At 40.0% G+C, this 27,394-nt stretch overlaps 2 protein-coding genes across 3 annotated transcripts in view; one reads left to right on the top strand and one right to left on the bottom strand.

Moving 5' to 3' along the window:
- The window catches only part of WDFY4 (WDFY family member 4), a 133,828-nt gene that overhangs the window by 90,841 nt on the left and 15,593 nt on the right, over window positions 1–27,394 (top strand). For both annotated transcript variants that reach the window (XM_071748783.1, XM_071748782.1), the window contains exons 49-54: window positions 11,741–11,783; window positions 12,566–12,685; window positions 13,244–13,361; window positions 14,027–14,136; window positions 19,873–20,026; window positions 21,577–21,668. In XM_071748783.1, coding sequence (XP_071604884.1) covers window positions 11,741–11,783; window positions 12,566–12,685; window positions 13,244–13,361; window positions 14,027–14,136; window positions 19,873–20,026; window positions 21,577–21,668 — 637 coding nt within the window. The remainder of the gene's footprint in view (window positions 1–11,740; window positions 11,784–12,565; window positions 12,686–13,243; window positions 13,362–14,026; window positions 14,137–19,872; window positions 20,027–21,576; window positions 21,669–27,394) is intronic.
- On the bottom strand, window positions 1,888–7,284 carry LRRC18 (leucine rich repeat containing 18). Its single transcript, XM_071748785.1, has 2 exons — window positions 6,924–7,284; window positions 1,888–2,833 (listed from the first exon to the last, which is right to left on the bottom strand). Exon 2 carries the CDS (start codon window positions 2,744–2,746, stop codon window positions 1,964–1,966), a length of 783 nt encoding a protein of 260 aa, XP_071604886.1. The 5' UTR covers window positions 2,747–2,833; window positions 6,924–7,284; the 3' UTR covers window positions 1,888–1,963.

The raw sequence follows: 27,394 nt of genomic DNA, 5'->3' as shown, positions 1-27,394 counted from the left end.
CAAAAAGCATTCTAATGTAGAACAGACATAATATGAAGACATGAAGAATGTTTTAGTAGCTGACTGTGTATAGTTGATTAATAATTATTACCCCCTTAATATGACTCTATTGATAAACTCTACAAAGATGGTTAGTGAGGGAAAGAGACTGTAAGGTGAGGTTAGAGCTAATCCATCATGTTTCTGCATAATGGTCTCTTTATTGCATGGTTAGGGCAGTGATAGATGTTTTGGCATGTTACAGTGATGCTGATTGTGTGATGCAAATTAAAGATCACTGCACACAGGTATAGCACCCAACATCCCAGATAACTTGCTCATTCAGAGTCTTGCTTCTTTCAGCATGAACTAAAAGACAATAGACATAAGATAGTGACACTGCCTGAGTAATGATTCCAGCAAAGTTGTGCTTAAGTAGAAAATCAGAGAAAATTACTCCTGTGTGCATGTTTCTCTACCAAGTAAAGCGACTAAAGGATGGATGGCTTGCTGAGTTTACTCTTCCCTTGTTTGAATGTTGTAGCCACTTCTGAGAAGAATTCAAGAGTAGCTCAAGGAGCTTCTTCCCCATCTAGGGAGTAATGGCCATCTTCCACAGCATCCCAGCTATTCTTGCCCTATCTGAGACTGGGAGGTGGGCCAAACTGAGCTATTTCCCCAGACATACTATTAATAATTACACAGATGAAGCATGGAAAAAAGATATTACTACTTTGATACATCATATAATGTTAAGGTAGCAGTATTTTTGGGAAACTCCATACCAGTTTTTGCACTTAGACCATAGGTATAATATACAGGAGTTCTGATTACTCTCTGCTATAATGGTTGCTCTGTTCTAATGGTTCTGCTATAGTCATTTGGAAAAATTGTAATGGGCTGTTACTGAACAACTGAGTATTTTGCCCGTGGCACTTAATTCTTCATTTAAATATACTTAAATGTTTGCTGTAACCATGTGACTAGGGTCACAGCCATCAGCTCTTCTCACATCATGCTTGACTGCCCTTATAATCTGCTTATTGCTTGTACCTGTATATTGCTGTTTGGAGGCTGACAGAGCTCACTGCCCTAGGAATGTGATTTGAGCAAGTAAATGTGTGCTGAGGTGCACATGTGAACAGAAAGCTAAAAGTATTGTGAGGACACCAGACCTGATTTCATCAATTCACCAGCTGACTCTTGGATCATGGGAAGAGGGTGACTCTTCTCTTAGTCACTGCCTAAATGATATGTCCTGAATCCTTTTCCCTACCTCTTTCTCCTTCTCTACCTTTCTTGGAGGGAGTCTCAGAGACAATCAAAACAATTAGTATAAGTAGTTATGCTTATTGTGTCATGCAAGTAGAGAGATAACTGCACACAGGTATAGAACCTAAAACCCCAGATAATTTGCTTATGCAAAGTCTGGCCCCTTTATTGCAAACCATATCATTGGTTGGTTAGCATTGTATTTGCTTTTGCAAATAGCAAAAGCATTGTATTGCTTTTGCTAAGTATTGTATTTGCACTACTTGGTGAATAATATTTGCACTTAGCATGATATTTGTGCTTGCTGCCTCTGCTGAATTGGAACCTAACCGTGTCTTGCTCTATGAAAATTAACAGATTAGTGTTTGGGGCTCAGTTGTGGGAGTAGAGTTACTGGAAAAAACTTTTTGAAGATTTTTTTAAGATTCCTTCACTGGACACAAAAGAAAAAAAAAACCAAACCCACCCACAAACCCAGACATGGAGAACCTGGAGAACCAGATGCTAGGGAGTAGTCCTTCCTTTCCCAAATGTACATCTGGTTTAGTTGATTTGGATTTTGTTTCAGAGACCACACAGATCTGCTTCTTCTGAAACTGAGTAGATTTTTAAGGAACACAACTGCAGGACAAGGGATGAGGAAAGTGATTAGCTTTTTATTAACCTGGGCTGGACTTCATGGGACATGGTCTGTGGAGTGCCTTGGTTGATTTCAGAGATGTTCACCTCTTATTCTCCATTCTTCTTGGTTATCCTTTGCAGAGGAATTGGGTGTAATGAGTAAAGGGAAACTTGGCTTTCTTGAGGGGCTGGGTGTCACGCTCCTAAACTTGTTCTGCTTCTCCTTCTTATCCTGACACATCTTCAGGCAGGAACGGCACAGGTCTTTCTCTTGTACTAAGTAAAGGGTTTCTATGCGTTTGATGGAGTCGGCCTGCTCTTCTTCATTTTTTGGAACTGGGAAAGGGTTTCTATCTGTATTCAATTTCTTGAGCTTGGGGAGGTTATTTAGACTGTTTGGGATTGTGGTCAAGGCATTGTCAAAGAGCCCTATCTCCCTAAGTTCCTGCAGGGCTCCAAGACTAGGGGGAATACTGTCAAGGCAGTTCAAGCCAAGGTTGAGAATATGCAAGTTCTTGAGAAGGGTTATCTCTTCTGGCAGACCTTTGCTGGTCAGCTTGTTGTTGCTTACATTCAGGTAGAAAAGTCTCTGAAGTGTACCTATTGACTTGGGCAGGTCCTCCAGCTGGTTACTATGCAGGTCCAGCCAGCGCAGATTCTGGAACTTATCAATGGTGCTTGGAATCTTTTTTATCATGTTTCTGCTCAAATCCAGCTCATCCACATCAGCCAGTTTCAGAATGCACTTGGGAAAGGTGGTGATACCCATCTTGCTTAAGTCAAGACGACGTCCTCCATCAAAAGATATACGAATGGAATTTTTGGCAATTTTCAAGGTGATCTTCTTCCCTTTTGGACCTTTTTCTTTCCCCATCTCTCCACTGAGATACAGACACACCAGGCTCCGTGGATGAAGTGTGGGAACTCCAGTAAATTTTTTGGGAGCAGATGCTGTTACTACCTAATTAAAACCAAGAAAATTGGTTATAAATTAACATGTAACTGCTGGATTCTTCAGAGATCTTGTTGGTTTTGTTAAGGTCAGGATTTCTTAACCGTGGAGCTGCAACTTTCAAAGTTCTTCCTGAAAGTATTTTGAGTAGATGAAATTCTAGTAGTTTACAATATTGTTTTATTGCATTGTAACACCTACATTGTTATTAGAGTTTCAAGTTAGAAAAATTTCCTGTCTTTTATCCCTTTATACTCACTTGAGCTCGGCATGTAGTGAATCTGAATGAAATGTGTTGTTATCCCTCAGGTATTTGAGAACCTGAGCAAAACATATTGTGGGTCTCAATCCAGTCCTTAGGGACTGAGCCACTAAATTTGAGCCACTAAAATGATCAGAGGAGCACCTCCCCTGTGAAAACAGGCTAAAGAAGTTGGGGTTGCTCAGCCTGGAGAAAAGGAGGTTCCGAGGTGACCTTATAACAACCTTCTAGTATCTGAAGGGAGCTTAACAGAAAGCTGGGGTAGGGCTTTTTACATGGGTGTGTAGTGAGAGGACAAAGTGAAATGGTTTAAAACTTGAAGAGGGGAGATTTAGGTTAGACATTAGGAAGAAATTTTTTAGTTTGAGGATGGAACAGGTTGCCCAAGAAAGCTGTGGCTGCCCCCTCCCTGGCAGTGTTCAAGGCCAGGTTGGATGGGACCTTGAGCAATCTGATCCAGTGGGAGGTGTCCCTGCCCATGCAGGGGGATTGAAGCTGGATGATCTTTAAGGTCCCTTCCAACCAAAACCATTCTATGATTCTATGACTGCACTCAAAAACCTATCCAAAATTGTACTTATTCTACCAGATCAGTGGGCTGACTTCTTTACAGACCTGAGAGAGATTTGGGCTCTGGACACTACTGAAAGATTAAATATTTAAAGCAAATGAATCTTGTTTTAACCAGAACCTAAGGAATACAGTGGGCTCTCTGATTTACAAGGGCTGCTTGCAGCTCACATATCACCTTCAGAGCAGAATGCAACAGGGGATTTGTGTCAGTGCTCCTTAATGCCATGTTACACCAGACCTTAGTAAATGTTCCCTGTGCTTTCAGGGCCAGGCACTAGATACTCCAACCTTGTCATTCCACCCATGCTGTGGGATAGATGAACTCCCACTGTGAAGGTGTCCTGCCTTTGAAAAATGCATGTAGTTGTCCTGGTCAGACTTCTGATTCCTATTCATGTTCAATTTGTTGAATTGAGGCCAGTAGTAGGTCCACTGTAGTTTCAGGTTTGATGAGCTATCTCTCTAATTGAACGCCAACAAATACAACACTTAATTATAGCTACTGACAAAAGAAATAGACTGATTTCCTGGAAACAGATGACAGTGTTCCTCTCAGCCAGAACCCAGAGAGGAGCATGGGTTACAGCTGGCTAATCTCCAGGATGAGTCTGGGTACTCTGGTATTTAATTGTGAAGAGTCAAATCGCACCTTTGACAAATGATTGTTTGGAACAAAGTATGGATTTGTCTACAATGCATTTCACTGTTACAAAGACTTCATTATAAACCCTTCAGGCTTTTTGGCAACTCATTAATCATGTGCAAATACATGAAGGGGAAGCTCAGGCTACAGATAAGGATTTCATCTCCTTCAATTACATGTCATAGCCAAAAATAATGCAAAATCAAGGGAATTCTCCACCAGTTACCACCCACCTTCCTGGGAGCCCTTTAATGAGTCAGATGCTTAAAAAAATCCTGCAAGCATCACAGTGGGGTCAGTCTTGCCCTGAGAGTATGTTCCAAATTGAATCTTTTTTACTTTATATCAAGATACTTAAACATAGTTAAATCTATCTGTGTCTGTCGTTACCATATTTTTATCTCTCACCAGTACTTATGAGGCCATATTGCCATTATATTTGAAGGCCTCTTACTCTTTGCTGTAGTTAACCTTACAGTGTCCCAGGGGAAATGTCAGTGGTATTCTTCACATAGTGTAGCTTGATAACTGAAGCAAAGTCCTGTACAGCTTATGATGTTAGCTTAAATATTTTGTCCATGAGTGACAGTGGGTAGGAGGTTCTAAAGATAAAATTTAATCAAAATTCACTCACTTAGTGGATGAAGGAAGAGCTGTGGACATTGTCTACCTGGACATTAGTAAAGCCTGCCACAACATTTGTCTTCAGAAACACGGCACAAAACCTTGTTATGCCTTTTAAAAAATGAAAGGAACCTTCAAGGGGAACATTTTTTTCCTAAATTCAAAATTATAATCTCTTTTTAAAAGCTTTTTTAAACATCTTTGGAATCTTCAGAAAGAAGAAAAAAAAATTTTCAATTCCTAGTAATTTTTTTTTTCTATTACTTTTCATTTAAAATCCAAGGGGGAAACATTGATCCAAAACCAGCAAGCCAAAAAAATTGTCTTGTTCTGCAGCTGTCAACACTGCTTCCCACTGCTGATGTCCCACTCCAGGCTCTGTGTGCCTGGAGTACTAGGGGGAGCCTGATGTAGAACAGTAATTGCTGGAGGCTTTTCAAGAACAGTACAGTTTAATCTTTTGGGGTTTTGGTGCTTTTCTGTCAATAAGCCTTGACAACTTGTTACAAAGTTTGAACCTGGACATTTCAAATTTTGGAGAAATCCAAACAAACAGATTAGTACAATTTTCCTGAAGAGAGATCTATGTGTGATAAACTGGATAATGCCCACATTTCAAAGACATTTAACTACTTCCCTTAGATTAATTTTTTTAAGTCCTACTGTAGACATCTAAGATGCACTGATCAGGAAAACATGAGCCCCTAGGGGGTTCTCATGCTTCCCAAGTGCTATTTCTTTTCAGTTAAAAGTTGAGTCATGTCTCAAACTTAGAAAAAGTTAATTTTTAATCCCAAATATAAAGACTAGCATTGGAGTTCTGCAGAAACACTGTGGAACACCAGACACCTTGAATAGCTCTCTTGTCTCTTCATGTTTGTAAACTAAATATCAGTGTTTTACAGGGCTGTAACTGGAGATAATGGAACTTATTTAGCCATGTCTCATTTTCTTCATCTCTATATAAGATGACCAGTCCTGTAGCTACTGATACCAAAAACTCAGGAATCACAGGAGCCTTTCTTGCTATAAGTGTAAATTATGCCCATTCTATCTCCTACACACAAGGCATATCCTGGGATAGCAGCAGGAGAGGTACACGTGTTTCCCTACTACCTAAGAAATTATTATGACAAGAGGGAACCATGACCAGTAGCTTAAGCCTCTTCTAGGATTTCTGATATCCAAAGAACACAGTTTTGGACCCTGATGATGCAGTTTTATCTACCTGAAGCTTTCTTCTTCCTTTCTCAGCAAAGGGGTGTCAGGAGCAGAATGAGCCTTCTGTCTGTGACACCAGGTGTTTCAGAACCTCCTTACCCATAGTTCTGCCTGTTCTTTTGCTCCCATAGGTTGCTCCTTACTACTTCACTGCACTCAAAGCTGCACAGAATCATCTTGATACTATCTTGAACTGGTCTGTGAGAAATGTTTCCCCTGTCTTTCCTGATGGAAGGCTGCTTATTGCAGAGCAGGCTTGCCAAGCCCAGAGGAGCTGCACATGCCCTGCAGTTCTCTGGAGGCAGGCAGGCAGTGAGATAACACAATCCAGTTCACCCATGGAAGAGTTCTATGGAAATACTTCCATATAAAGCTTAGAACCAGTGAATGATTTTGTATGAAGCCATATGTTTTTATTTTTCTGCTTAGAAACCTGTTAGCATTTCTGCATTGCTGGTTATAACCTGCTGTGGAAGAGAGAGTCATTCACTGATTCACTGACAATCTTAAACACACTCTCTTGCTAAAAGTTTAAGCTAAGTACTGTCATGAGCAGTTAGATAGTAGTTTCCTTCCTTAATTTTCTTGCTTTTCTAGATCATTTCAAAGCAACTGTGCTAACACACAGTGCAAGGTCATTTTTAAAACCAAGGCCCACCAAGTATGAACAGAAATATTGTTTCGTTATAACATATCTGCCAGACTGCCCACTTCTTCTCACTGATCTTCCCCCTCCCCACCCTACACCTCCCCTCTTTCCCTGTGTAAGTTCTTACCACTAGCAGCTAGGAAGTCCTAGAAGATGAAGCACAGATGTCACAAGCTCCTTGGTTTTTTCAGTAGTGTCAGATGAACCTTCATGGTGTGTTGCTGTGAAGTTGTCCTCTGTCTACTCTTCTTTAAGTAATGAGTAATGGATTAATCTTTCAATGAAACTGTGTGCAAAGAGCAGAAGACAATTTCCTTTTCACAATCTTTCAATCTTTCAAATTCTAAATTGCATTCCTTGACAGAAAATAGCCCTTCAAGGAGCTTGAGTATGTCAGTGTTCACGAGTAGCAAAAAGGACTTCCCCAGCTTCAGTTTCTGTTCAGTTTTCCTTTCTCAGCCTGTGCAATTTCTGTTTCTAAGCAACAGACACACTGAGTCCTTGGAGATAATTTGCATAATGTTTGGTTCCAACATGCAAGTTCAAGCTGGAGGGAAAAGCCTTTCCATGCCTGGAAATATTATATTTCAAACTATGCAGAAAGAAAAAGCATCTGGACCTGTTTGTCAGCTTCTAATGTTGCCTGTAACAGTCCACTTGGTTGTTTGATGCAACTTGGCTCTAACACAGTGTAACTTGTATGTGTCTGTCAAAACTTGGGACATTTGTGACACCATCCCTAGCAGGAGCCAGATTGGATAGACAGAAATAAAGAGGAGAAAGCTCACTCAAGAGTGCAGCAGAAAGGTTATGAGCTGCAGTTTATTTTCGTCTATCTGAGGCTCTTCAAAAGTGCAGTCCCCCTTGTACCATGAATTTACTGCAGGTTTTCTCTATGTCTCTCTTTGACTCTATCAAGCTCGAGCTGATTGCAGTAACTGCATAGTAGTATCTAGAAAAATGAACTGTGGAAAAGAAATAGGTGTCTTTTGTGGTAGCTATCGTCCCTCTTTTGCTCATAATGGGTCCATAAGCTGATAAAGCTGATGTGCTTGCATGATTCCAGAGCTGGAGATTGCATTCCATTTCCTCAGCATATTAATTTCATTTACTTGATGTTTTTCTTCTGCAACCTGGAGTGTGCCTGGGTGCAGCATTTCCTCAGTGGAAATGTTATCCCTGTGTCTGATTTAAGCCTGTGAATACACGTGGTGCAAACACTATTCTGTAAATGAAGGAGACGCTCCCTCTGTAGCCTCTTCAAGACATCCACCTTCAAGGAACCCTACTTTAATATTACATTTGCTTATAATTCTATGTTATACTTATTATTCTAATTATTATACTTATTATAATTCTACGAGTCTATAAATTTTTCATTATATCTTTATTCTTTGAACCCAGACTAAGGATACGCAGAAGATGGACTAGTACAGTCAAACAAGGAGGACCCTGTACCTTTTATCTAGAATAATTGAACCTATTAGTTCAATTTGAGAGAGACTTGATTGTTTCACAGGAAAAGCTAGAATTCCTTTTGCCTTCTTCCTTCATCTTTTTATATTAGCACTTGGGTTTAGGTTATGGCTTACCAGGAACTGGATTTTCCTCAGAGTATTTTTGGAAGTTGCAAAGATTCTTTAAGAAAAGTGATTTTAGGAGAGCCTTGGCACTGTTTTGCAGACTTAAGCCTGGAGGATAGAAGAAAAGAAAAAAATGAAAGAAGCTTTATGGAATCTAAGAACCCAATTCAGTTTATTTGAATTTTAATATTAATTTCAGAGGAGAACAAAATCTTATCTTTTGAGATTATCTCATCTGCAAAGAATCTGCAAATGGGTTGAGGTCCACCAGTCTCTAGCAAATGGAGAGCACTGACAGTCATGAGTGAGATCATAGTCTGATGTTAATGGAAGAGGGATTAACACACTGAAGTATAGTGTAGGCAAAGGATGATCATCATTAGTATAAATGATGCTTAGATTCTGCTGTAGCTAGTGGCCTACAAACATCTTATAGATTTAGATATACCCAGATATGTAGGTACTTCTCTTGACTTCACATAATTTCACTCCCTTTTGAAGTTCAGTTTTTTACATTTATAAAGCATTTGTTCTGTTTCTTTTTCAAACCAGCCTTTGATTATATATTTATTTTTATAAATAAATAAACCACTTACTGTGGTTGGACTGCTGAAGTTGATCTACTTTGAGCTTTTGCTGTGCTGTCTCCTGTGCTGAGGTGTTTTTTCTGGAGGAATGCTGATTGATTACCAAGGAGGGGGTAATAGGCTTGAGCTGCCTGTAATGCAATTCATGTTCTGAGCCCCTGTAAATCAACAAGGAAAATGTAGACTTCCAGATCTCTGGAGACTTGAAGGCAGCCTCCTGCCTGGTTCCCTGAGATATAGAAGTATGGCTCTTACAGGGAAGTGGCTACATTTAGCCATATGTATTTTCATCAACGTCTCTGAGATATATAGCAGTTCCTAAAGTCAGTAGAGAGAGGATTGTTTTACCCACGTGAGTCCTTATTAGCTGTTTAGGGCTTGTGAAAAGCTGAGCAGGAATTCCACTGGAGGATGATGACACCCACAAGTCAAAACGTATTATGCATATTTGTGAAACATGCACACATACTGACCCAGGTTAATCCTGTGTATAATATTTTATAATGCTTCCCCTTTACAGTGTTGGAGGACTGATGAATTGAACGTGTTTGCATATTACACAGTTTCTTGTTTAATAACCTAGCCATAATTTCAAAATAAACTTGGGAAATTTTAGTGAGTCTTTCTGCTCTTGTGGAAAGGGAAGAACCTAAGCTGATCCCCGAGTGACAGGCATCCCAATCCAACAACACTTCAAACAATGCCAGAAATCATTATCCCATTCCATCCCATATGAGTTCCATATGTCTGTTGGAGACATTAAAAAGGCCAGAGCAGCAAAGATCTGTGAAATCTACAAACAGTGCAAGATGGCAGAATTATAAAGAATAAGGGCTCACAGTATGTGTTTTGTGATATAGAATTCCTACATTCTTGAGCTATGAGTGGGTGCAAAACCAGCATAACTCTAGCCAATAGACTTTCTTCTGGTCTACAAATTAGATCATCATATAATCTATTTGGGTTTCTTTGTTGTTGAAGAGTGGAAAACCTATTTTCCTGTATCAAATACAAACTGCACCTTTTTGTGTTGCCTGGTTTCTATAAATGTAGCCTATCATTGTTAGGTTTCATGCTTATTAGGAGAACTAAATAAAACATAAAAGCTTTAGACCATGAGCTAGAAACAGTCCTGGGTTTCTTGTTTGTTCATGGAATTGGTTACTACTTAGGCTGTCCAATATTCTGTCAGATACAAATGTTTATCTGATGAGGGTGCCTAAGCAAGAAATTAAATAGTATGGTGAATAAACTGTAGTGGTTTTCCTTTATGTACACAAGTAGTCCAGGAGTGAATGGGCAGCAAAATAATGATTCATAATCATGAGAGGTAGTTCACAAGAATTTCCTAATGCAAATTTGATAAAACGGTAAGGATTATAGTGTTATTATTATATAGTATATGTTAGTATTTTATTTAGATCTTTGAGGCTGTTTTAAAATTAGTTTTGTGGACATGCAGTGTGAGCATAAGAGTGTGATAGCAAGGTTATAATCTATGGCTGAGCTGATTTTCTTACACTTAATGAAGTTAGCAATCCTGTCTCTGAGCTGGGACTTCATGATTAGTTTAAAGCTGTACACTCAAACTGAAAAGCATCCCCTACCATCTATATCATATATCATGTCAGTAACCCGGCTTTCTTTGGCAGATCAAAAATTCCTTTAGCCTAGAAGCTGTCACTTGTCTCACTTTGTTCTCTTTAAATTGAGAAGAGCAACCCCATGGTCTTCAGATAGTGACACACTTTCTATCTCAGTATAGTTGAAATGTTACTTTTTTTTGCTCAGAACCTTTGACCGTTTCACATTTCCAGGTGAATTTTCCTGTTTAGAATCTGCCTTCAGATGGTTTGTCTTATTGTGTAAAGATTCAGTAAAAAGATGTATTTTGAGAACAAAGAAAGTGGTAAAGCCATATTCACTTCATTACTTAAAAAAAAATTGAAATGGTAAATTATTTGTAAAGACTACATTAGTTTCATAGTGTTTCATGCAAAAAGATCTGTTGTAATGAGAGTGAAACACCTCTCTTTTCAAGCTAGTAGTTTAAGAATGCTTCAGAAAAGCATGAGCCTTTGAGAATAAGGCTTCAGAAGAGAAACAGGCAGCCTTATTGATACCTGACACCAGCACTCTAGCTCTACAGTGGGATAATACTGGTAGCACAGACTGGTTAGCAGTGTGTATTATCTTGAAATAGCTGAGGATGTTGCTGTAACTACCTTTCCTCTACCTCTGTTACAGAGACATCTTCTCTACCTTCTGAGTCAGCTTCTGAATTCTTGCAGTTTCCCATGTGGCATCACTGCTGCTGTTTGTAGCAATCTCCTAAAGCAAACTGAATCCATCCTTAGCACCCACTTCCTTCTTTTTTCTTTATTAAATATCACACTTTAAGTGAATCTTTCTTCAGGACCAGAATATAAAGTAGCTTAGGGAGAGTCAGCATGTCATAGGAAGAGTGGATGACAGTGAAAAAATCATCAGCTGTCTGAAACCTGGCCCTCCCTGTTCATCAGACAGAGCCTTCCCTCCTAAAGAAAGCAGTAATTAAATTTCTATTGTGCAGCACTAACCAAACTGCTGACACTCTGATTTTGGAATTACTTGGTCAATCATGAAACTTGAACATTGTTCTAGTCTTGGTGTTCTCTTGTTTCTGTGGGATGGAAGCAGGGGGCACCGGGGGCACAAAGGTTGATGTATTGACTTTTTTGTTTGTTCTGTTGTTCTGAAGCAGGCTATTTCAGTGCAATGTTTGTTTCATACAGGAAAGGCTCAGGAGGGGAAAAGACAATGCTCCACAAGTGGCAGGTAAGCCAAATCTTGCACATGGTTAAGCAGAGATTTTCAGCAACAGTTTCTGTCTGAGCATAGATACGTGTGTATGTGTACATATGTATTTTAAGGGCCAAGATGTTTTCTCACTGCTGGAGGTGAGGTTATTGGCAAGAGGAGCAGAGGATTTATATTGATTATTGCAGAGGTTTTGCTCTTCCTGATGTGTAACATATGGTGCTACTGATGGCAGATTACATGTGATTTTATGCACATTTTAAACTGAGACCAGAGAGAGCCACCTAGTTGAATGACTGTTCACAGATCATCTGTACATCTGTATCAGTGTAATTCTCATTTTCCCAGATGTTTTGCTGACCTGAGAAATGCATTTTCTTTCCAGTTCCACTGATCTTGATGACTCAAGACACACGGAATAAATCTGTACCTTCCTGTTTATATATAGTACTTTGTGCAACCTTTTCTGTACAGGCAGTTGTCTGTGATTTTCCAATGTTTACATTGCATTCATTTGGCTCACTTATAAAAAAGTGCTCTGTTATGCAAATTCAGCATATAAGCATTGGGTGGTTATAGACAAATAAAAATTACTTGGCCGAAGAAGAGCCGGAATGAAGACACAGATTCCATTTAATGGATTATTGTGTGAGAGATATTGTGCTGATCTGAATTGCATTGAGGGATTGATTATTTATAGTTCTTGCCCTGAGAACAGCAGGGATCTGAGAGTGCCTTTGAGGCATGGTTTTCAGGTGTGTGTTTAGGAGGTTTTAATGCTTATTTCCTTTCCCTGGCAGAAGAGGGAGATCAGTAACTTTGATTACCTCATGTACCTGAACACGGTGGCTGGCCGCAGTTACAATGATTACATGCAGTATCCTGTATTTCCGTGGGTCCTTGCTGACTATCACTCTGAGGTCAGTGTTTGATGCAACATTCTCTACTTTCTGTCATAGCAACTATACATGGGCTTGTTGAATGATGCTATTGAAACAGAAGGGTTTAAACCAAGGGTTCAAAATTTGAGATAGTTACTTTGAACTGTACTGATTCTTTATGGGTTAGCTGTATCTTCAAATCAGCATGCTGAGAATCACATTCTGCCTTAGAAGGGTGGATGAACATCTGTTAAATACAAACATAATTAATGGCAGGCAGCACTGGCTCAGCAGATAGGCAGGCTTCTGCAACCCCTGACCAAGAGGTTTGGACAGAAGAGCCTTGTGAGCAGTGTGCAGCCTGCCAGGTCCTTTATTTCTGAAGCTCATTGTACATAGCATGTACATGCCATCATTTCAATGGCATGTGTTGCCATTCTCCCATCCCAGTTTAGTGTTCTGGTGCTGAGTCTGTGGTGATTTTGTTCAGGTGAAACTTCCAACACGGCCTTGCTGTTCTCCAAGATCACTGAGCTAGTCATAACATCTAAATTATAGGGGTCTAAAAATTCACATCTTTGTTGGTGTGACTTTCAGACTCTAAACCTTACCAATCCTCATACGTTTCGGGACCTGACAAAGCCCATGGGAGCACAGACCATGGAGAGGAAATGCAAGTTCATCCAGCGCTACAATGAGGTGGAGAATAGTGAGGGTGAGTGTTTTAGGAGACTAACAAGGAGAGGCTTGGGGCTAATTCTCAGGCTTTCGGGAATGAATCCCTTGGAAAAGGTCACCCAAAGCTTTCCATAGCTGTGGCTAAGGGAAGCATCTTACTAAAGAGATCCTCTCACTTCTGGATACAAACTGGTTGAGGATTAAAGGAGAAAAGTCTCTTGCAAGCCTGTACTGCTGCATTGTGTCCTCTTTTCTTGGGCAGGAAGAGGTGCTACAGCAAAAAGCAATGTTCCCTAGAAAAGACACTGTGTTTGCTAAGTTGTACAGAGTGGTATTAGCTAAGCTGCATGCAGAAGACTGTGGTGCACAGCTTAGCTAACAGCTACTGTAAGGAAAGGAAACCAGAGGTTGAGGCTGTTGACCTCTGGAGATCAAGACCTTTGTGGTATTAGTGGGAAAGGGGGTAGTCTGGAAACTTAAAGGCTGTATGCTTCAGAAAATGTAATGTGGAAGGCAAAAAAGAACATATAGAGGTGGTAGTAACTGTGCATATGAAGTTCAATGCAAATATGCAAGCTGTGCTTTTGCTCACAAATCTTTGAACACGTCTGCTGCCTCTTTAGTTGTACTGTGGTAACAGGATGCTACGGGCTTGAAATGGTTATATTGTGCACTAAAATCTGATTTGTGTCCAATTTCCAGGAGACCTCTCTGTCCGGTGCCACTACTGTACTCATTATTCATCAGCAATAATAGTGGCATCTTACCTCGTCCGAATGGAACCGTTTACAAAGACTTTCTGTTCTCTGCAGGTAAGGGGGCAAGATAGGTTCCCTCACAGCTCTTTGTGCATCATCACTATAATGTAGTACATTATAGTGGCTGTGTAATGAAGGTGGATTAATTTTTTTAACATTTTTTGTATACTCTGTGTGGACTTCAGGCTCACTGAAAGCTCGGTGCTGTATCTGTTGAAGTCAGTGACAACATCTTAATAGGAGCATAATTGATGCTTGATTAACTTTTTGTTTTCTGTGGGAGAAGGATTATTTAGTTTTGATCTTGTGATGCATTTTGTGAGAGCTCAGGCATGTAAACACCTAAACATTATTTTATTAGCTATCTGAACATAAGCTTCTGACTTTGGGGCAGATGAGACTTTTATAGTAGGTATTCTAAGGCAAATTGCCCATGTAGTAATGCATCTGCAGCAAGCAGATGTGGCTGTTATGACATAAAGAGCCAGATGAGGATGCACAGATTCTGGTGGATGTGGAATGATAAGGATCATGGGATCAACTCCCTGAAGGAGAAGTGGGGATTCAGTGCTCCAAAAGGAGTATTTTGTTTTAGATTGTTCTTTACTCAGCACTGTTTTTTGGTATCAAAAGCACTCATCACAGAATTGAATATTATGGAAATTTAATTTTGTGCTTGTTTTTCCCAGCTGGTCAGCAAACAGGACCATCAAATTTTCTGAGCACCCTCTTCAGCAGAGGTGACACACAAGCACAGACACCTGGGCTGTAGCAGACAAACATTATTCTTATTTCTGTAATATGTGTTGTGTTACAGCAGGATCTACCAAGAGAACAGGTTCTCAAAAGTGTGTATTTAAGGAGTCTCTTGCTGAAATCAGCCTATCCTTATGGACCGATGTGAGGGACAGGGCTGGGCTAGGACCTTCCACACCCAGAGATTGCTGTGTGTATGGTGAGGCCAGGCCATGCCTCCTGCTGCTTACCAAGTACTTTGCTGTTGTGCTGGGGTTTTATATTTTTTTTTTTGTTTTGTTTATTTATTTTATTATTTTATTTATTTATTTTTATTTATTTATTTTCTTTAAATGAATCATATCTTTTGGGGACAGTTGACAGAGACTGCTGAGAGCTCTACCACTCAACTTTTGTCTGGATGTGGATCCCCTGAACCTGTGACCTTCTTCCATCCGTAGAACAATAGAATCATAGAAAGTTTGGGGTTGGAAGGGACCTCAAAAGCTCATCTAGTCCAACCCCCCCTGCCAGAGCAGGGTCACCTATAGCAGGTCACACAGGAACATGTCCAGGTGGGCTTTGAATGTCTCCAGGGAAGGAGACTCCACAACTTCCCTGGACAGCCTGTGCCAGTGCTCTGTCACCCTCACAGTGAAAAAATTCTTCCTAATATTTATATGGAACCACCTGTGCTCCAGTTTATAAGCATTTCCATTGTCAGTCACCCCTGAGAAAAATTTGACTTTGTCCTCCTGGCACTCAACCCTTACATATTTATAAACATTAATGAGGTCACTCCTCATTCTTATCTTCTCCAAGCTGAAGAAACCCAGCTCCCTCAGCCTTTCCTCATAAGAGAGATCTTCCATTCACTTCATCATCTTGGTTGCTCTGCACTGGACTCTTTCAAGGAGTTCTCAGTCCTTCATGAACTGAGGGGCCCAGAACTGGACACAATATTCCAGATGTGGCCTCACCAGGGCAGAGTAGAGGGGGAGGAGAACCTCTCTCCACCTACTAACCACCCCCTTCTAATGCACCCCAGGATGCCATTGGCCTTCTTGGCCACAAGGGCACATTGTTGGCTCATGGTCATCCTTCCATCCACCAGCACCCCCAGGTCTCTTTCACCTATGTTGCTCTCCAACAGCTCAGTCTCCAGCCTATACTGGTACCTGGGGTTGTTCTTTCCCAGATGCAAGACTTTACACTGACCCGTGTTGTAATTCATTAAATTTCTCCCTGCCCAACTCTCCAGCCTGTCCAGGTCCCTCTGAATGGCAGCACAGCCTCCTGGGGTGTCAGCCGCTCCTCCCAGTTTTGTGTCATCAGCAAACTTGCTGATAGTGCACTCTGTTCCCTCTTCCAGGTCATCAATAAATATATTGAATGGTACTGGTCCCAGTACTGACCCTTGAGGGACTCCACTAGAAACAGACTTCCAAGTAGACTCCATCCCATTGACTACAACTCTCTGGCTTCTCTCCTTCAGCCAGCTCCTGATCCACCTCACTACCCCATCATCCAGGCCACACTTCTTCAGTTTAGCTCCAAGGATGCTGTGGGAGACAGTGTCAAATGCCCTCCTGAAATCTGTATGTTCAAGTCAAATGTAAGATGGAAGAGGGGTAATTCCAAACTTAAGATCCTGGAAGCATGCTGAGTTGCAGTTGTGAAAGCTTCTCAGCATCTTAAAAAGTGGAAAAGTTATTCTTATAACTGCAAACTGTCAGTCTGAATGCAAATTACAAGGAAATGCAACACCCTGGGTGTACCCCTTGTGAAAAATTGATATTGGCATACCATCCTCTTTCTCACACCAAAGAATTGATTGGCACCTGACTACAGAAAAAGGTAGTGAGGAAGTATTGCCTCTAGTAAGGGAACTGTACAGGAATTTACAAAACCTTATTTCACATTTTATTTAAGTGTATTGAGATCTAATTCTGGAGAAAAGCGTGTATGTGCTTTGCGTATTAAACTAGAATGGATGAAAGGCTGACTCAATAAACAGCTGTTGGATGGTACTTTCTTCTTCACTTTAGTCAAGGACTTCCTTGAGTTCCTTTCAGGAACTGGTCTCAGTACCACAGTAAAATAGCAAAGGTTTGTGTGTTTAATGTCTTCTTTGTAAAGGCATTCTAGGACCCCATGCCCCCTATAATTAGTGACACTTGCTTTGAATTCAATTCAGATTTTACCCCCTTGTATTCTTATCCCCCTGTTGCATTTCAGCTATCAGCCTCATCTGTTTTCCTGACATTTGCCTCTCAAAGGCACTTCCAGACAATAGGGTTCTTACTCCTTCTTATGTCATTGACTCTTGAGCAGTGATTTAGGCACTGAGTTCAGGTAATTTCTTCTCAGCATCCCTGGGTTTGTGGTCTTTGTACCTTCCTGGCCTCTCTTAGAAACACTTAGAGGCCTTTGGGTTTAAAGCACCACCAAGAATCAGTTATGCTTAGGTTTACAGACATGAGAAGTTCTAATTTCTTCCTAAAGACCCCCTTGACTAGCTGCTTTGTATATACCCTGCTAAACTCTAGTTTTAAAAAGCATATTTTTTGCAGTGTTCCTGGTGACAATGTAAGGCCTCTGCTGAAAGGAAACAGACATTTGCTGTCTCTAGTGACAGAAAAGGCATGAGTTTATGTTGACTTCAATCTAAAGTCATAAAGCAAATCTCTGTTCTCTTTCCCTTTCAGTGCTGTTTTTGCATTCATGGAGAGAGAAAACTCATTAATTCTGATATAAATATATGCAAATAAATTCATTAATATAGGAAATGGGAAAATCAGTTATTGCTTCCTTTATAAATAATACAGGCCTAAGTTTTAAAGATATTACTTTTCCCTAAAATGAATTAGACAGCCAGAGAAAAAATCACATTGTTTTGTGGTGGTAATATCTTTAACCAGATTTGTCACGCTAACAGCATTTCCTATGTATATATTATTTTTATTTAATGCAGGTAATCTTTTTATTACAAATCATATTGCTTCTCAGGAGACTACCATCAGCTCTCATAAAAACTGCAAAAAAAAGATGAAAAAGCATCAGTTACCACCAGGCACTGTGTGCTGTGTGCAGATTAAATATACAAAGCCCTTTAATATTCTTCAATGAGATACTTGTTAGCTGTTGATTTATTTATAGTTCTTTTTCTATTCTGTTTTAATTTCAATTTGAATTTGACTCCAAGGGTTCCTGCTTAATAATGATGAAGAACAAGATGACCTTGTGCATCAGATTAACTCCAGCAAGGCTTACTCATGTGATTAGGCACTTTTTCACTCAGTCCCTTGAGTGGGTGTGGGAAGGCTTCACCACTGTCAGTGATCTAAGGAAAAGGACATGCAGTACAAGGAAGTAAGGTAGAATTATATTGTCATTCAGAGATGAGGCTGGACTAAAAGCTTAGTCAAAATTCACCTCGAGGGAAGTAGCAATAGTCTTTCTGTCTAGAATATGTGTTGGCTTCTGGTGGGAGTCATCTCAAAAGCACCCCTACAGCATGAGAATGTTTAGATATTGTTGTTTTCCTGTTTAATAGATTGCAAGGCAAAGCTTCAGTTCACTGTTAGTGTGCAGGGTGGCATCCCTGGCATCTGGCACATGCAACAGCCCACAGGCAAAGAGAAAACCAAAAGGTGCCAGGTTTTCCTGAGAAGTCAGCCATAGGCAGAACCTGACTGCGTCTCTTATTCATTGACAGATTAACCCATCTTTGAGTTTTAGTGTCTTCATTCTGCAGTCCCCCTGGTTTATTTTTTTTTGCCTAGTGAAACAGCTCTGAGGATTGAATGGCTGAAGCTGAGCAATCATTCATACATTCTCACTGCACTGCAGAACTGTTTTAAGATGCTTGATCTGACAATCTCTTGAGCCCTATTAGTGGGATGTAGTGTTATGTCCCATGACATACAATCCAAAATTAATTAACCCTGATGAGAAACACTTACATTAGTCTGGGAGAATGTTGTACTTGGGCAGCTAAACTACTGCCAGTACCTGAAGTAGGCATTGAGAAATAATTTAGTTCTGTAACTTTATCTAGTTAAAAAGTCAGCTTTCTTCTGAAACAGCTTGTTTGTTATGATAAAATCATTCATATAATCTCCAAAACTGCTTTCTATTTGGTTATTTCTATTATTGTAGAAATTTTATGGTAAAATAAATCCTTTCATGCTCTGTGTAGGGATCTCTAAGCAAAGGTGAACCTGGCTTTTAACAAATGGATACAGTACCTGAGATCCCATTAGAACATCCTGTCAGAAATAAGGTGCCAATGTAAGGCATATACCCTTCATTTAGTGCTATTTTTTAATTATTATTTTTCTTTCTTCTTGAGGCCTCAAATCAGTGATGTACAGGGATGCACCTATGGCTGCTTTTGTCTAGAATTTGACTCTCATTTAACTAAAGATGTTCAAATGCTCTCAGGACACAAGGCACTTTGTTTCTACCTCCTTACGCATAAATTCAGCTTGGGATCCTTTCCTCCCCTCTTCACAGTGTCCCTCCTTCCCATAAAGAATAAACAATCCCTGCAGGCTCCTGACCACTGAACCTTTCGTGTTTGTCTGGATCTAATGAAAGTTATGAATGTTATTTCAGTGGTAACTGCATATTCCCCAAAGGTTTTTTCCAGAGGATTGGACATGAGATTATTTTGGGTCACAGCTGAAGGGAAAACACTGAAGTTGTGTCCACTGTTTGCAAAGCACTCTGGGATAAAAGGATTGCCTTCAGAAGCATTGATAACGGGTATACTAATATTCTCAAGCTGCCCATGATCATTTCTGCTTGCCTCTGTGTTATTGGAAGCTTTGCTAAGACTCCAAGCTTTATGGTATTCTCAACCTACATATCTACAAATCAGAACTAAAATGGCACCTAATATAACATCACAGTAAATGGATCTGGGACAGATCTGGAGGTATCACCTAATCAAACATGTGATGAGGTGATTATTGTAGAATTGGCTGCAATTCTACATCTGCTTGATACATAACAGAATACTGCAGTAATTTGACTGTCTCCATCTCACAGGGTGGGAGTTTTGATGTTGCAGACAGGATGTTTCACAGTGTCAGGAGCACATGGGAATCAGCATCAAGGGACAACATGAGTGATGTCAGAGAACTCATCCCAGAATTCTTCTACTTGCCAGAGTTCCTAACCAATATGAATGACTCTGAACTTGGTAAGTTCTAGAAGAGTCTTCAGTGACCCCCAGCATCCTGCGAACAGAAAAAGATCCACATCACGTGCTGAGAGTTGGTCCCTCAAACTTATTAGTCTTTCAAGCAATGACAAATATATTTTTATTAAAATAAGGCTCAAGAATAGAAGCTTCTTATGTGTGAATGATATGAGATGAACCATGTTTCTAGCTCAGAAGAGGCTGTGGTTCCTACTAGTTACTGAGCAAAGGAATTACACATTTTCTCAGACAAATGTGGATTTATGATATAAATAAAATAGCTAGTTTTGAAAATTCATTGTGTCATCACGTCTATGAACAAAATTAATTCTAATTTGACTTTTAGAGACAGAGCAGTTGTTAAATGGAGTTGGTAGAAGGTGTTTTTTTAGATCTTATGTCTCTAGTGATTAAAAGTACTAAATGTCCTCACTATCATCCTGAAAGGTTCTGCACAAGTAGCATGAACTTGATATATTATCCCTGGCCTCAAGCAACAACACAATCCATTGCCTCTAGACCTTTCTGCATCACTGGTCAAGGATCGGGGAAAATTCGGAAAAAACAGTATTCAGGAATAGGCACATCAGTTACGATTCACTCCACTTTACCAGAAATTCACATCTTTTGCAATGCAAAGCTGCTTTTTGTAGTGAATGCAGGTTGATTAACATTATCAGAGAAGAAATACCTTAAGAATCATCCTAAATTTGTAATGGCAAAGGCAGCTTAACTCCTGGTGTTGAGCTATAATAGTATTTACTTCGGTGAAATGAGACATGCTAAAAAAGAGCAGAATTGGAAAAATATGTTAGATATGAAGATATGAAAAAAAAAAAAAAAAAAAAAGATATGAAAGAATTGCAGCAATTTCATTTTGAGAGCCTTGTGGAAAACAAGATCCAGAGGCTTACCTGGGTGGAATCAAGTGAAGTGACCTAAAAACCACACCAATATCTCACAGATAGAGAGCAAAAATATACAGGAAGATTTTGCAGTAGGTAAAGCCACGAACTCTCTATTCACTGCTACACAATAAATATCTTGAAGTTCCAGACCTGAGCCTTAACTTAAATTTTAATTCATCCAGCTGCACAATACTGTGCCCTGATTAAAGGATATATGTTCCACTTCTGAAAGGAATCAGCTTGCAAAGGTCTTGAGAACAAAATCCCTCACAGTCACTACTTTAGTAGGAATATCTGGCAGTTGGACCCACAGAATTATGTATGAAAAACAAAGTTATGACAATGGATTTGTCTTGTCTCAATCTGTCATCTGTGCTAAAATGGGCTGTGCTGAGGACATGCATGTTTTTACTGTATTAGTAACAGTTACTGGAACATCTTCTCAGTGCTTTATTTCTAGAACATAAATGTCAGGATAAATTGGTTCTGCAGTGTTAAATGGCACTATATTTGATGCAGAACCTGAAACTGCATGTGTGAAAATCACCTCAGTATTCTTTGAATTCAGAGTTTTAGAAAAGCTGTTCCTGTCTGCAATGTGTGGGATTCTTGTTTAAAATTCTCCCTTTGTAATTCCTGCAGGCTGCATGCAGGATGGAACAATACTGGGAGATGTGCAACTTCCTCCTTGGTCAGATGGAGACCCCCATAAATTCATTCTCCTGCACAGACAGGTCAGTGAATATCAAGATTTGTGGCAAAATTATGAATTGTGTCCCACTGAAAGTGAAATTGTGAAGGCCAGTGTCACAACCCCATTTAGATCCACACACCTCCTGCTTTTGCAGAGTTTCTGTGGGTTCTGAACTTTGCATGTGTATCTAGGCCTGTGGCATGGGCCTATCTCAGTCCTTAAGCAAATGTGAACAGAATGTGATGCATGCACATGGTATTTATCTGCATACAGTTCCATGGTGTTGCTAAGTGGCTGTGTTCTTGTCTTGTAAATTATCTTTTCTTCCCTGTTCACTTATCCATTAACAGCAACCATGATGCTCCCATTAAGTTACCTTTAATTTCGTGTCCCTCACTTTGCACTTCAGTGATGCATTCAAAGTCTATGTTTTTTTGTGACTGTCCATAATTCAAAATCATTTCCATTCTTTTCTTGGTCATTGTCTTGAATCTTTGTCTCATTCTTTCTGATCTCTGAATACTTTGTTTCCAACCAGTAGAGAGACAACTAGAAGACTTTCTTCATAGTCTGGCACTGTTTACAAATCTCTTTTTTCATGCCTTGATATCTTTAGTTTCTGTATGATTCCACTCCTCATCCCTAAAATGTTTCTTCTTTCCCTCTTGAAATCCTATATATCTGTTTGATTTACTTGTTCTGGCCTCTGCTTACATCTCATTATCTCACCAGCATCTATCCTACTGTCATGTTTGGCAATGTCATTTTTACCCGTGTTTAAAAAAATAAAAGTCCTTTCTAAGCTGTTCTGTGGGCTGTGAATCCATCCTGAATAAAACTTTCTTCTATTACACAAGTTTAAGAGAACAGTGTGTATCACATGCATATTTTGCTAAAACTTTTTGTTAAAACATTGTATTCCAAATACAAGTCAGTGTTTTGTAGCACATGCATTCCATGCTGTCTCTAAAGGTTCCTGATGTTGCACTTTGGCTTGTGAATAACAGTGAGTATAAGACTGAGCCTGTTCAACACTGGATTAATTTATACATCCTTAGTCTACTTCAGTGAGTGAACATGGATATGATCTGAACTGTGCTTGCCTAGTTTTTTTACAGTCGTCTTGCCTTTGCTTCTTGGGACTTTTTAGTGTATACTGAAATATTTTTATTTTTGGTTTAATTATTAAGAGACTCCCTTTAATCTCTATTGTGAATTCATGACCTGAACATTTCACTTCAAGTCTTTATCAGAACAGTAATGCTAAAAAAATTTTTAAAATAAGTTATATTTCTGTCTTGCTACTTCACTTATTTTGAAATTGATAACTTTTGTGTATACTTATTAAAGGTGTTTGATTTCATAATTTTTAAAACATGACTGAAAATAGTCACTTTTTGCCCCAGAATCCTGCCTCAGTACATAAAAGCTGATGAATTAATGACATCCCAAGTTATGTGGTGTGGAGAATAGCTGCTTCCTACTAATAGCAAGTCTCAAATGTCTCCTTGCCTAGCAGCATGACTCAGTGGTGTGCTGTCACACAGCTTAGGAACCTAAGCCACTACATTGAATTTACAGCATATTTAGTAACTGATCAGTCCCTTTACAGAAGCTACATTAAACTTTTTGTTCTTTGTTTTACCTTCTATTTCTGTAGCAGTTACAGGTGCCATTCAGATTATAGCCCAATGTTCCTAGCACACAGTGTGTAGCCCTGGCTGGTAAAAAAAGTAGTATGGAAGAGTCTTTCACCAGAAAATTAGCCTCAGGTTGAAATGGAAATGTGTCATTAGTAAAAAGAAAATGTCTCAATAAATCATCTCAAGTTTCTGTCTTTGTTACCAAAACATTTCAAAATTATCTTTTCATTGCAATGTTTATATTAGATTATAGGCTGAACTGAAAATATTTTATTTTATGAGGTAGCTGTTATAACTAACATTGTAAGTTGCATAGGTTCATTATAGTAAAGGGATACAGTTTTTCCAAATTCAGAATTGAGCAGGGTGGATTTTAATACATGAGACTGCTACAAAGTTGGGCTTTTTGTACTGGAAAGAAATCAGTGTTCAGTTTCTGAATTTCCCCCAGAACCTTACTTCCATATTTAAGTTAGACTCTGTCCCCTGCCTTTTTGCAAACTCTTAGTTTGAGGAGATAAGGAGAGAATATTTATGTCAAAGAATTGAGATGCAGGAGATCAAGAGCCATGTTCAAACTGCTTGAGTTCCCATAGGCACACAGTCATGGGGATCAGTGGGTCAGGCATCTACAGAGATGTGTGCCCAGAGAATGATTTAGAAACTCAGAGCTCTAGTCACACTGAAAGGGAGTAGAGGAGAAGAGAGATCTGAGTTTTTGTCAATGCCTTTAGCCACATGATAATAAATTGACCATGAGGAAGGAGATCATTGTGTAAGGTTTGTGTGCACTCCAGGCTTGTTGCTAAGATGAAGGGTTACACTGAGGGAGTGGCCTTCCCTTGCAGAGAAGTAACTCAGCACTACCCACTGAAAATAGGTTTTGGCCACTGAGGTCAAACATGCAACAGTTCCCTGATGTTCCCCACTGATTCTAATTAAGGCATGTTGGGTTTGGAGTGCTCTGGTTCCTTTTTCTGCTTTGTCTCATTCTGTCTGTGTGAACTTCCGAAGTGCTTGGTCTCCATTCTCCAGTTTCCCAGACATGGGAAAGACAATGCTGTCCTTCCCTAACAGAGGTGGTGGAGACAGAAATACATGGATGTCTGAATGCTGCTGCAAATTTACTGTGATATTTTTTAAAGAAATATGGTTGGAGAAATGCTGTCTCTCATGTTGTGGCTTTTTTGGAGTATACAGTAAAGTATAATTGCTTGTGGGCACGCCAGAGGTGCTTAGACAAAAAGGGGAACATCTGTTTTCACCTTGTACTTTGGAGTGTGGGTGCTATTTGGAAATGAATATATCAATCATCCCTGCATAGCATGGGTTTGCTCTCATTGCAGAGTGATCTCAGATTGTGTGAACTAGATTTGTTTTGGATGAAATGAAACCAAAAGCTGCACCCCAGTTGTGCACTCCAGATGCTGGTGGCATTCAGCCTGTGGGAGCATACTAGATCTAGTTTGAAATAAAGCCCCCATAGTGCACATAATGTGGATACTGGGCCCTCTCTACCATCTGTTCTGTTCTACAGATCTGCTTTCACTGAGCTTCTCTGTTTGATAACATTGGCACAGCTGATAGAGCCACACAACTTTCACAAATTAATTCAAATCTCAAGCAGGAGAAAGTTAGCGAAATAAAGAACACATTTAAAGACTTGTATTCTTAATGATTTGCCACACCTGCACCTCATGTACAGTCAGTCCAATATTCTCTCTCCAATATAGCTAGTGCTAGATGTACCCAGCAAGGTGCAAGAAATCTTGCTATGAAAAGAAAGTTGATTAGCCTGCCTGAGAAAGTTTGTCTAACCATGAAGTGAAGAGTTAGAGATCTTGAATTCTGAAACATGAGGATTTCTTTCTCCTCTGAGAAACCTGGAATTTCTTTCCTCTGAAACCTGGAATGGGTATGTACTGGGTTGATGTACTGGTACTTGTTTGATGTACTGGTATCATCATCATTGTTAGAAGCCTTTACAGTGAGTTTAATGCTTTAAACAGATCCAAGTCAAGACTGTTCTGAGGTTTGGCTGCTGCTTTAAAGAACATGTTGATTTAAAGGATATGTTGCTTTAAAGAATTGTTCTTGACATAAAACCCTGAGTAGCTCCCTGTTTTGTGTGTAATAAATTAGGAATATAGTCTACTAAAAAAAAAATTTGTTTAGTTCCTCCTTAGACCACAACTTCTCCCTCTGTGACCGGGCTTGTCGTGCTTAGTGAAATACTGAGAGGCAGCGCGATTGCAACTGTGTTGGTTGCTTTGTTTTGCTCTGGTAGTGATGCCAGACAAAATTTACAGTTTATAATTCATGGACTAACTGCTTTTATTAATGAGGATGAGTTCTGAGTCTGCTTGTGTTTTCCAGTTGTTTGCAGGGGACAGACTGTATGCTATATTTGTTCTTTGAGCTGCCCTGTGATCATTACAGCTGTGGGCAGGGTCATTTAAACCAGCTGCACTGGGCTAAGTGTCTGCTCTGTGAAATGAGCCATTGTCCTGGATCCCATTAGCTTGTTTATTTCTGGTGTTCTTTGGGTGAGCTGGTCTGCTTGGGAGACCTTTAAGTGAGCATCAGGGAGTATTGCACAGTCAAGTGATTTGGAGATAGGAAAGTCTTTTTAATAATGCTTAATACTGCTGCTTCAGTCATTGGGCAAAGCCATTTGGGACTGCACACAAATTTGGTGAGGCAGGTGATGGGAGCAGCAGTAGCATTTAGTTAAGCCTCATGGGTAAAGCTGGCTAATTGGAGGTGGGCAAAAGTTAACTGAAAATTGTGTTCACTGCTTATGAACTTACTGTCTGGCTCTTCCAAGCACAAGTTTTCCACTAGGATTTCACTGAGCTTTCCCAGGGAGCCCACACTGGGTTGGGTATATTGCGTTACAGCATTTCTCCCACTTTTCTTCAGTAGTAATTGCTTCTTCTGGTCCCATTAATCCACATACCTGTCACTATGAGTGGAAAACCTAATCAAAGTTAACCATTTCTTATTTTGTAAAAAAAAGTTCAGATCCTTATTTTTTCCAGGATGAGGAAAGCTGGTGTTATGGTTTTCTGCTTACGCTCTGCAAGAATCGCAAAATGTTTGCAAGCCCAAGCAGTCTTGAAACTTGTCATACAACTGTCCTGCTGCACCCCAACTCTGCTATTGTAAAACCTTTCCCTTGTTTTGGCTTGCAGCACCCCTTGCCAATTGACTACAAGATCTGCATTCTCTTTGCTGGTTCATGGCACGCAGCTTCTGCTGCTGAATCCTTCAGACCAAACCTGGTCTGAAAACTCACCCTTTTGTGAGTCTTCTCCCTTTCCAGTCATATGTTCATATATATCTTTGCAAATAAAATCTCTGCTACTCAGTGTGATCCATAACCAAGGCATATTTCTACAAATAGAATAAAACCTTTATTCATCTGTCCTTTGTCTGTTGCCCAAAGTGATGGTATCAAATTGTCACAATTTAAGGCTGGGCTGGCAATTAACCGAATGCCAGATGTTCTCTATCAATCCCCCTCCCTGATAAAGAAAGGAGAGAGAATAAGGGAGAGAGACTTATGGGTTGGAAACTCACTACACAGCTTCAATGAAAAAAGGAGAAATTACTAAATAAATAGAAATATACAGGAAAATTTATACCACGTTCCTCCCCCCTTTCCCTCAATAACTCTCACATCACCCCTGTGGCTGCAGGGCAGCACTGGGGAAGTCCAGGCTGGACTCCTGGAGTCAGCAGCAGTCGGGAGCTGGAGGCAGGAACACACAGATTCAGGCTGGTGTGGATCAGGACCACAGGCAGACAAATGGACAGGATCCTCCCGGGTTGCCAAAGCAAAAGAGGGACAGGTGAAGAAGGAAGGAAGGGCAGAAGGAAGGGCAAAAGGAAGGAAGGAATGGGTTTGACCCTCGTGATCCCTCAAATTTATACTATGACACACATGGGATGGAATACTCTGGTCAATTTTGCTCATTTATCTTGTCTGCTCCTCCCTAAGGGAGGGCTGCAGGTGTGACCTCTTTACTCCTTTCCTCCTTCCAGAGGGCAAAATGTTCGTCAGAACTGAGCAGTGGCCTTGGTTCTGCACACCATTCTCCAGCTGTAACTATAAACATCA

Source organism: Heliangelus exortis, chromosome 7 (genome assembly GCF_036169615.1).
Source record: "Heliangelus exortis chromosome 7, bHelExo1.hap1, whole genome shotgun sequence".
In the NCBI taxonomy this organism is placed as follows: domain Eukaryota; kingdom Metazoa; phylum Chordata; class Aves; order Apodiformes; family Trochilidae; genus Heliangelus; species Heliangelus exortis.
Note: the sequence above shows the minus strand (reverse complement) of the source record. Positions and strands in the feature narration are given on the sequence as shown.

Bases quoted from the DNA above. Each gene is read 5' to 3' on its own strand.
- LRRC18 (XM_071748785.1), bottom strand. From the start codon at position 2,746: ATGGGGAAAGAAAAAGGTCCAAAAGGGAAGAAGATCACCTTGAAAATT.